This window comes from Zonotrichia leucophrys, chromosome 3, assembly GCF_028769735.1.
Source record: "Zonotrichia leucophrys gambelii isolate GWCS_2022_RI chromosome 3, RI_Zleu_2.0, whole genome shotgun sequence".
NCBI lineage: Eukaryota > Metazoa > Chordata > Aves > Passeriformes > Passerellidae > Zonotrichia > Zonotrichia leucophrys.
In genome coordinates this window covers 35,680,743-35,692,126 of record NC_088172.1, presented here as the reverse complement: position 1 = coordinate 35,692,126, position 11,384 = coordinate 35,680,743, and the positions used below count along the sequence as shown (strand labels likewise).

Genomic DNA, 11,384 nt, shown 5'->3' with positions numbered 1-11,384 from the left:
AGGAGAGGGAGACTTGAAACATTTGATTAGAGCCTATCCACAAATCAGCAGGGCTGGATGATGCATAGCCCAGGCTCCTGAGGGAGTTTGCTAATGAACTTACTGAACCACGGGTAATTATTTTTCAAACGTCAGGGAGAAACAGGGAAGAATAAGGACTTGAGTAACGCAAGTGACGTCCTGAAAGATGGCTTTGAAAGAGAAGGAGCTCACCTCCAAAGGAGCCAGAGCTGGTGGCAGAGAGGCACTGCCTGGCAGAAACTCCTGCCAAGGCTCAGTCTCTATGCCCAGGAGGAAGCAGAGGTGGCAGGACCAGCTGACCCAGTAAATCAGAGAAATGTGCCAATTAAACAACAGTTTTGGACTTAGGATATTTGCTGAGGGGTGGAAAGCCCATCTCTGGACACGTAAAAGTTACTCTTTAGGCAGGCTGGGAATTTCAGCTTGCAAAATGTGGCCTGAGGAGGGGGAAGGATTGCCCCACCCCAGGCTCCTGATGTGGTGGAGGGGCTGTTGAAATGAGCAGAATGAGAGTTGAGAGATAAGGCTCTTGGGCAGTAGTCACTGGTTTTGCTTAACTCTTTTTTTTTTCTGGATTGTGAAGCTGAAAAAGATGGAAGCTAATTTGTTTGGGATATGCTTTTTGGGATGTGGAAGAAGGTCTAATGTCAGAGATGGACTGTTGTACAAAGCAACTCTGCTGCCTTGGTTCTCTAATGAAATGCTGATTACTAATTAAAACAGTACTCCTACACAATGCTTGATGCAAAAAAGGAAATAAAAATTAAATGGGTGATAAGTTTTGTTGTGTTAAGTGGGAAAAACGAAACAACTCCAAAAGGAGCCCCAGAAAAGATCTGTCTAAAGAACTATCAATAATGGGCAATTGAAACAAGTATAAGTATGGAGCATGGAGACTGGGGCTGGTTCCATCAGTGCTGACGACCAAAGTCTGCTGTCCATGAATGGCCTTAGTTTTGATTTCCTGGTGTGGACATGCTGGTGTGGATGGCAGCACCTCCACCAATACAGAGAGGATCTCAGTCCTCAGTCACCACTGATGTACAAGGTTGGTCCACCACTCCCTGCTCATTAACTGATGAAATTCCTCTGCATGGAGTCATTCATTACCAGAGGGAAGACTCTACAGGCGACCACAGGAGCAGGAGCCAAGCAGGCACCAGCCCTTCCTTGCTGGCTCTGTGCTGCTCAGCTGAAACCTGGCCCTAAGTGCTGGTGTTCCCTCAGACATCTCACGTTAGGGCTCTAAACAGGGACGTGGGTGCTTTACAAATTCTTGTGTTGCATCTTAGCCACCCACACTCTTTGCAGTGAAACCTTCTCTGTGGCATGTTTGGTAGGAGCTACTCTGAGCCAGAGCTGCTGCCACCACAGAGCTGAGCAGCCAAGGAAACCTTCTCAAAACGATCTAGGTCTAGGCTCCTCCCCAGCCCATGCTCTTGATTTGGGGTTACAGCAAGTGGGCAAGTGCTGCCCCTGTTCTCTGGAACCTGGGCTACAGCCCTGGAAAGAATTCCTGCCCAGCTCAATCCTGTACCTTCCCATCATGCTGCTAATACAGTGGGGAAGAACTGGATGCTGAATTCCACCCTCTGGAAGACTGTATGAATTTTAAATGGTGATTAGAGCAACTTCTGCTCCCTCTGTATGCAATTCCCATAGATAAGATTGGCATAATGCTTGTGAGTCATGCCTGAGGTTAAGCAAAGCACTGAGCTGCTCCTGCCATGAAGAAACAGTTCTGAGCACACAGTGGGTCCTCATGAACAGGGAACTTTGGAGATATTCAGCCATCTCTGGAGCTAAAGTGGCAGGTAGATGGTTAAGATAATTAGGAATTTAATCCTAAATTGCTGCTACTTTGTAGTATTAGGAAAATCACTGCTAATTTCTGGGACCTGAGAGAACAGAAAACTCAAGTGGGCTCTAAAACCTTAAGAAAAGTGAATGGAAAGGAGTATGCTCATTGCTCTTTCTTCTTTACTGTGACAATATTTCGTTTCTCCCCTCCCCTCCATCCCATCAGCTGTAAAAACATCGTTACCAAGGCTGACATACAAAGAAAGAAATAATTACAATAATTAGGATGCGAGTTTATTGCTTGGTGCCATTAATCCAGAGAGATAAAATGATTACAGGCTGTCAGAGCCTGGGAAGGAAGGAAGGAAGCTCAGTGCCAGAGAGCCATGCTGCAGGGACACAAACCCTGATGGCTTTGGGGCAGTGGCTTCCCTGGCTGGGGAGCAGCCAGACCTCCACCTCTCCAGCAGAATGCCTGGGGAGAAGGTAATGGGCATCCAAATCCAGATCACTTCAGCCATTCCTTCCAAAAATATGAGTTACAGCAAATTATTACCAAGCAGGCTAATGAATGACCCAGCTTCCTACTCTGCAGGTAATTACTGCTGTTCACTAGAGAGGCTTCTCCTGCCCTGTGACTGATTCTCCTGAGGTGCCTGGGCATCCTTCATTTCCCAAGCAATGCTCAGTGTCAGAGGATCATGCTGTGACTGTCCCCTGACACTGCCATGGGTTGTCTGATCCATCTGCTGACCTCCATGAAGCTCTGGATCACACTCCCAGGAAAATCCCAATGAGGCTGAGGTGTGCCAAGGGCTGGTGGGGACCTGACTGGTGTGCTTGTGTAGTCTAAACACCTTTTACATCTCTTCCCTGCCTATCCACCTTTCAGTCCCCGCCCAGGCTGAACAAGTGGCAGAGAAGGTCCCTCTCTGACAGCTCTCTTGATGGACAAACTGAATCACGGAACCAAAAAATCTAAGAACAGCCCAGGCAGGAAGAGACCTTGAAAGATCATCTGCTCCAACCTTTGTGGGAAAAGGGCACCAGATGAGATTTTCTTGCATCCTGTCCAATCACATCCTGAAAACCTTTGGTGATGGGGACTCCACCACATCCCTGGGGAGGTTGTTCCAGCGAACGACTGATCTCACTGTAAGAAATTCTTGCATCACGATGAAGCCTCTGTTTGTGCAGCTTTTACCTCTTGCCCCATTGTCTTCTCCCCATGGCTCCTTGTCAATAGAGAGCTTCCATCCTCCTTGTGGCTGCTCTTTTAGTGCTGAAATACTCTGCAAGGGTCCCCTGAGCCATCTCTTTCCAGGGAGAAAAGACTTTTCAATCTTCCCTCATCAGGCAGGTTCTCTAGTCCTTTGAACATCTTTACAACCCTCCTCTGGACCCTCTTCAGTCTATCTGTGTCTTTTTTGAACTGTGGGAACTGAAAGTGCTGCCTGACAAGAGCTAAGTAGAGTGAGAAGATGGAAGTCCCCCGATGGGCAGTAAGATTTGGAAGCAGAGGATCACTGTCTTTTTTTCTCTGTGTTTGAGAGGTGGGTGCTCTTGCTCCAGCATTTATCTCTCCCAGTGACATGCTGGACATAGCATCAAGCAGTGAAACTACAAGAAATGATAATTTTATTACTTCTTTAAAATTTCCTGCTCAGTCCTAAATATCACATCAGCCTCATCAGGAAATGTTAACACATAATTGTTAAAAATTCTGTCTTTTAACTCCCAGGGTTGAAAAAGATTTGACATGGCTGAAATAGTGTACTGTTTTGACTGCCTGCAGCTTAGTATCTACTGAGGCCTCAAACAATATTCTTTTCCCTCCTCATTTCTGGCTATGCATGCAGAAGCACACATTTATTTCAAGCAGTTCCATGAACATTATTGAGTATTATCAGTTAGGTCAACACAGGATCTGCTTAAAAGAAGGAAAAAAAAAAAAGAGATCCCTGCATTTATTAGTGAATGAATTTCCTTCCTGACCTAAGATTTCAGGAAGGCTTTACTGGAAGTGGAACTGAATGATGCTGATGGGATTTTTGGGGCTGTCCTGTGCAGGGACAGGAGCTGGACTTGATGATCCTTGTGCATCCCTTCCAACTGAGGATATTCTGTAATTCCAGGATGCTCATCAACTGGATGGAGCTGGTGTTAGGACCAAGGAAGCCTCCAGGGTCCCTGCAGGGTGTGGCTCTGGGCAGTGCCAGGCAGAGCTGCAAGTGCTCCTTGAGCTTTCTGTTCAGCCTCGGAGAGACACCTGCACGGGGGTTTGAGGCACTGGAGCAAAAGGCATTGCTGGTCCTGTGTCCGTGGGTGGTGGCAGTCAGGGAGCCAAGGCGCTGTCCCTGCTTGGTGGCTGTCCCTGCTTGGTGGCAGTGCTGACAGCCCCCAGTGGTGGCAGCCAGGGCGTTGAGTCGCACAAGGCTCGAGCTCGAGTGGCCGTGTCACGCTGCCAGAAGTGTCATCTTTACAATGAGATGGATAAATGAGGGTCCAGATTAGTCATGGTCAATTAGGAAGATATCATACCCCTTCCTGGAGCAGGATTATTAGTGTGGGTGTTCTGGCCAAGCTCCAGTTATATTCTCCCCTACTCCACGAGCACTTTCCCTTGCTAATAATGATCCAAAGCCATCACGTGGCACCGTTACTTGTTGCTGAAATCCAGCAGTGTTTTACTCCACAGTCCACAGCACATCAGTAATGGCCTGAGTGCTCTGTCTGTATCAGTTATGCTTTAATGCCCACCACAATCCTTCATGTCATCTGTTCCTACAGAAATTACTGCCTGGTAAGTTAGTCTGGTGCAGCAGCTCCAGTAGCTCTCACTGCTGTCTGTGGAGCAGAGCCCCAGACCTATGTCTCCTTCCAGATAGGCTGGAAGGTTTTGGTTTTCCCTTCTGGACTACAAACAGCTCCAGCTGCAAGTGCTGCTGGCTGAACACACCAACCTTCCTGTCTGTAGGTTCGGGAAGCCCATGGCCACTGAGGAATGTTCCATAATAGTTTCATAATAGTTGCAGCTGGGAACATCCATCCAAACAAGCTGTGCTCCAATCCCTTCCAGTGCCTGGAGTTACCATGAGCTTTACAAGGCAGAAAGGAGCCAGCCTGGGGAGGCTGTAGTTGGTGCTGTAGGTCAGCAATGCCTGGCAGGTCATTACAGGAAGCACCATGCTTTGCTGTTCAAAAACAAGTCCTTTCTTGAAAAGAAGAGGTGGGGGTGGGGGGTGTGTGTATGTGTAAAATAATCCCCACACTGACCCGGGTTTTGTGCTGTTCAGCCTGAGTCAAAGTTTTATTAAAGATTTCCATTCAGCAGAACCATCTAATAAATCTTACTGGTTAGCAGTCAGAGGAGGAGGAAGAAAATGCTTTTCTGGTGTCTGTTGGGAATTGCTGGTACTAAATTAGCTTCCCTGGAATTATTGCTGGCACCACCATGCTGCCGCGGTTGCCCCGTGGAGGCTCTGTGTAGCACAAGCCTGTTTGCACGCTGCCTGCATTCTAAGCAAGCAGAATATGGAATTTTTAATCATGCACAGGAATGCATTTGGTATTCTTTTCACTTGTGGAAAAATAAACCCTTGAAGGGCACTGCAGGAAGGGAGAACTCCCACCTGCAGTGCCACGCTGAAGGGGAGGGACATCTGCAAGTCTTTTTGGAGGGAGGTGTCTGGCAGAGCAAGGTGTCATCATCTCATCCTGGCTTTTCATTCCTGTTGGCTGCTGTCCACCATCTCAAGATCCTGCAAATAAATAGGGGCTGCCAAACTGAGAAAGGGTGTGTGGCAAAAAGCTCACACTTGCCTGATGATTGGGAAATGTCAAATATTTCCCTCACCTATTGCGTGGAAGGTGTTCAACCTCTCAGTGAATTTTAAAATGCTTCAGGCCTCTTATAGCTCTTTTCCCATTTAGCACCATCTTTCAAAGAGTTAATTCTACATCAGCATGAATTTCTTATTGGCTTCCATCAGGCTGGGCTTAATCTGAAAATGATCCTCAATTTGCTCTTCTGTTGATTGTGAGCTGGAGACCCAACCATTTATTTTTCATTTTTCATTAAAAGTAATTTAACTTGATATTAAAACCATTTGAATGGACCTTTAATTTTTCACAGGCAGGGAATGTCACACACATTTCTTTTCCCTCTGCTTGAGGCTATCATGCTCTCTCATCACTAACATGTAGAAACAAAGCAGATAAAAATAAAAGTGATGCGGTCAAGATTTTTCCCAGCAAATTCAGTATTGAGTGATTCCTGGTGAGAGGAGATCAATAGCATGCAGTTAATTTTTAAGTTGTTTATGTTGCTGCTTTTAAACCATGCTTTTTGTGATCCATGCTAATGAGTGGAATGAGGAATTTATAGATTCACAGGCTAAGGTCAGAAGGGACCTCTGTGCTTAGTTAATCTGTGCTTGTGTATATGCAGGCCATGGACATTTCCCCAGGCAGCATCTCTCCTGGAAACGTATCTAATCTCCTCTTAAAAACAGCGAGTGTTGGTGAGTTCACCCCTTCCCTTGCTGCTTCTCTGTTTAATTATCCTTGCTGTTGGAAAAGTGCTTCACTTACGAGATGTGTAACTTGGCTTTCCAGCCCTTGTGACCTGCTACGCCTTTGTCTGCGAGACTGAAAGCTTCTCCATTTGCTCCCAGTGATCAAGTCACCTCTCAGCCTTTCTTTGATAGACTCCTTGAGTTTCATGTCAAAGGTTTGATTTGCAATCTGGGGTCATTTTGGCAGCTTCCCTTTGAACTTCTGCTGGTATTTCCACATGTTGACGCAGGACCCAGGACCTGCACTCATCTCCCAGCACTGTATACAGCAGCACTCGCTCTACCCAGCTTTAGCCTGCTTTCATTTTGGTGTTGGGACATGTTTTATATCCCCAATATTGCACTGACCTTTTATCCAGAGCACTGTGATGCGAGCTCATGTTGTGCTGCTCTGAGTGATCTCGTTTATGTCCTCCTCTGAGAGCCTGCCTTTCTAAGGGAGCAGGGCTGCCATGAGTGTGCTTGCTCTGTGTCTTACTTTGTATTTAAAATACCACTGCTGGCTTGAGACAGTTCAACAGAGATATTCAGGGAACTGATAAAATAGCTCCTTCTGTAATATTTTGTAGCCAGTAAGTGTTAAGCCCCCTGCAGCCTTATCAGGAGAGATTTTCTATTACCTGGATTGTTGATAGATGTATTAAATAGCATTGGAGAAGAAGAAATGCTTGCTGCCAGTGGCCTTGCTGAATGATACCTTCTCATTAACAACTACATTTTGAGATCTGTCAGTGAAGCAGATTTAATCTCTCTGCCATGTGCCTTGTTAATTCCATATAATGCCAGCCAAATACCTTGGAGAAATTGCAGTATATTACAGCATCACAGTTGTCTTTAGCAGCCAGGCGTGTTGTATTACAAACCAAAACAAAGAACCAGGCTTCCCAACACCTCTGGTGGACGTGGTAGTGTCAGGTTCATGGCTGGATTTGAGGACCTTAGAGGTCTTTTCAAATCTAAATGAGTCTGTGATAACAGGGTGGTTTAACAAGCTTCATTTTCCAGAAAAGTGCATTGATTGATCTTCATTATTTTATTAGCATCTAGTTATTTGTTGATGAAATCCCAAATTAACCACTCTGGTATTTTGCAGAGGACCAACATGAGGCTAAGTGAGACCACTTACCTTGATGCTGGCACTTTGCAAAATTAATTGCTGCACTGAAATTCTCCTTTTCACCTTTTCACAGTACAGAAACACTCTGGCAGTGCCCTGATCCATCCTCAACTTGAAAAGTTATTAAAAATCAACATTAGTGGTTCAATCAGCTTCTCAATGAAGTCTCTAAAGACACCTGTGTCTAAGACAGCTGCATTGCTGGATTTGAGAATAAAATTTCAGTTTCCATCTTTCCTTACTGCCAACAGTAACTGCTTTTGGTCCCTCACAGCAGAACACAGACCCAAACCTCCTTGCATCCTTCCAAATACAGATGAGAAACACCTACCCAATTGGCCTGTGTTTTACTTTGCTACTTCATCAATCTCATCAGCAGTGGTTTTATAACTGACTCAAATTACAAATTTTGTCCCCAGAATTTTTAAGTGCCTTTCTTTTTACTCCCATTAGCCCTCAGCACTGGTTCCCTCAGCCTCCTCTATCAGCAGCAGGTTTTAAACCTATTTGTTACTGCTGATCACCCATCTTCCCTATTTCCGCACACACCGATTTATTTAGGTTTTGTCACAAGCTTTACATGTCTTTAGGCTGAAATCGTTTTCCTTGACTGTTTCCCAGTGCATTCAAGAATCTTTGAAATGGTGCCTTTTTTGCTTCCAATTATATGTATTTTTTTTTGGTGACCATTGTACTATAAATATAGGTTTCCTGACCACCGTTGCTTCAGGCATTAGAAAAAATTGTCATTTAAAAGTTTGAAGTTACTTTTTATGGATGGGTGGCAAATTCTATTCAAACAAAGCTCATTATTATGGAGCCCAAGCACTAGGGAACATTTAGGTCACTGGTTCACTTTCCTTCGTTGTTCTGTACAGTAGGGTGCAGAGCAAAGCATCCCTTCATGTCAGAAACCCTGGCAAGTTTTCAGGTGAGGTGCTCAGCCAACAGCTGAGATCAGCCATGCAATTTCTCTTGTATATTTAACACACTCTTGTCACTTTTTACAAACCCAAGATGTTCTAAGAGCAGCTCATCCCTCTCTCTATGATGGATGGGAAGATGCAGGAATGTATCAAATGTCCAAATCCCTCATGTTTCATGGTACAGCTTAGGGCTCTAATACTGTATGGTATTGTGCCTGTTATTTCTAGTTTTCAGGAGAAATATATCATTCTATGCTGCATGAGCACTGCACTCCTCATCCTGCTTTGCCTCCTGCTGGAGTGGAGGGACTGGGAAGATGTTTCCTTAGCAGGGGAACAGGGCAGCAGCCACTGGGATGGAGCTGGCTTGGGACAGAGCTGGTGCTCTGACCCCTCTGCTTACAGCAATATCTGCTCCAACAGCCAAGAGAGGGTACCCCTTAAATTAATAAAAGGAAGGGAAAAAGGTGAAAATGAGAAAAAAAACAGCAAAAAGAGAAAAACTGAGCATGATTTCTTAAAAGGCATTTTCTCATGTGCATTGAAGTGAAAGGCTAAATCCAAGTTAAAACATGGAGGTGTTTTCCAACAGTAGGATGGGTGCCAGGGACACTCCTGGAGCAAGGTGCAGTTGGCTGAATATCTGGAAGAAGTGGGTCTGCTGTGGGCCCTGCTGCTGCCCATTGCTGCTCTGTCTCCCACCCCAGCCAGTGCTTTGCCAGGACACTGCCTGGCACAGCCCCTCCACCCTGGCTTGGCTCAGTGCCTCAGGGTGCTGCTGCATCAGACATGGATGACAAACCCTCACCTGGTGCCTGTGGCAGTGTGTAGAGCCCAGCTGTGGCTTTTCCAGGGAAACCAGCAGCTCAGCCCTTCCCCAGCCTGGGAATCTGCTCTGGGAAGGCTCGCTGTGCACAGCGCAGAACAAGCCCGTCTTTCAGTAGCAGCCATGTAAAACTATTTAAAAGGCCTTTAAGTGCTGCCAGTACCTGCAATGGCTGCCAAGTTTTATTTTTGTCAGGCAATTGGTGAAATTTGTTCAACTTGAGACCACAATCAGGGAAGGGAGCCCGAAAAGCAATCACAGGCACCTAATAAATAATAGTAATTAATACTCGTGTGTAGTGCTTACTCAGGATTCTTTCTCTTTCAAGGAACTTTCAGCTGGTTAGCAAAAACATTCCACATTATGGTGGTCTCTCCTACAGAGGGTATTTATCATCCTCTAGTTGCACATGGCGAACTGAGAACAGCATTCCTTTAATCACTGGAGGAGCCCAACTCACATCCCACCCCGTGATCCATCGTGCCTGAACGTGAGGAGACACGTGAACCATAACAGACTGCTGAATGTACACTTTGGGAAATGCTGTGTGCCTGAGCACGTACAGAAAAGAGATGAGGAAAAACCCCAAATGGTTCACACCTCCCTTCCCCTCTCCCCTTCACTTGTAGTAGCTTATTTGTCAACAGAAAATGTTAAGGCACCGGTAATTCCATTTTAATGTTTTTTCTCACCTGCAGAACTGCCTGGAGTGGTTCATGTTGGGACCTGCTTTAATATTGCCTTTCTCGGGGTCATAGATGGTGGTTGCTCGTGCATAAGCTCCTCCAAGAATAAAGATGAACCCATTGAGAGTGACTGCAGGAGCATATTTGTTATCTGTCAATGGAAAGCAACACTGAGATCAGTTTTAGGCTCAGGTTTGGAGACTGTTTTTTTTTATTTATACATTCCCCTTATTTATAGATAAGTCACGTTTCTCTAAACCTCCAAGGCTAGGGAAAGAAAAATGAGGAAACCTTTCCTGGTTTTGTTCTCCTCTCTCCAAGTCCTCAAAGGCACTTTTAAAGTTTATCACTTCTTCATCCCCCAGTATGTGCCTCCCTCTAAACTGGTAAAGAACAATTATCTTCTTCTGAAGCCTAACGGAGTCACCAAGGAAGTTCCACAGTTATATATGAAATTAAGATGTCAGATTTTTTCAGAATTTTGCATTGCTGCAAATTTTAGCTCAGGTGCTTCCCATGCCTGTGCAGCAGCTAAGTATAGCAGAAACCCATAGCACAGAGACCCCCTTAATAATATCCAACAGTTGATACTCTTTTATATTGTGCTTTTGCTTGTGGGAATGTCACCCATGCATTTCCAGAAGATTTTCTGAGACCTGATTTCTTTTTCACCTTTATCTGTCTTATAAATTCACCTGCATTCTTATTTTCAGATGTGTGTGTATCTCCAAGCAGTCCTGTAATTTAGCAACAAACTGTGTGAGGTTGGGAGTTTGAAATTAAGCAAGTCTCTCATCCTGCAGCAAGTTTAATCAGATTTTCTGAGGACACTTTAAAATTCTTGTTAGCTGTGGCATTATTAGAAATATTAGTAAAACTAATCATAAATTATTGAATAAAATAATTCTAATCTAATTAGTTGGATTGTCCCTTATGCTGCTAGCACACCATATGCACATTATTAAATATGAGCCAGTTGGGCTGAAATTTCTCATGATGATGTCTGTCTTGATGAGATACAGTTTTTTAATCAACATTTCTGTGGAACCAGTCAGTAGTGCCTGGGAACAAAAGATGGGAAAATACATTCTTTGAGTTAAAATAAGCCTCACAACCAGTTCTCTAAGAGGCAGGTGGCTTAGCCCTTGGGGGTGTGAAGGGCATGTTTCCTGGGAGGCCATCCTGGGGTTGGGGGGACACACAAAAATTCTCCATTTGTAGTTATATATAAGTTAAAGCTTTTCCAAAATCTGCATTTTCATGTGCTCAGGGAAGGTTGATCCCCCTGCATCTCCAACAAGAAATCAGACTGGACACAATCCTGCTGGTTTCAGCCCCTGCAGCCTCCTCCCAAGGGGACTCGCAGGTAGAAGCTGGAGAGGAGGTGAGATACCACCTTTACTGTGCTTTTACATCTCTGATAGCAGCCTC

At 45.0% G+C, this 11,384-nt stretch overlaps 1 protein-coding gene across 3 annotated transcripts in view; it reads right to left on the bottom strand.

The window, feature by feature from the left end:
- Window positions 1–11,384, bottom strand: part of KLHL29 (kelch like family member 29) — a 388,164-nt gene that overhangs the window by 3,887 nt on the left and 372,893 nt on the right. For all 3 annotated transcript variants that reach the window (XM_064707789.1, XM_064707787.1, XM_064707788.1), the window contains one exon: window positions 9,960–10,104. In XM_064707789.1, the coding sequence (XP_064563859.1) occupies window positions 9,960–10,104 (145 nt within the window). The remainder of the gene's footprint in view (window positions 1–9,959; window positions 10,105–11,384) is intronic.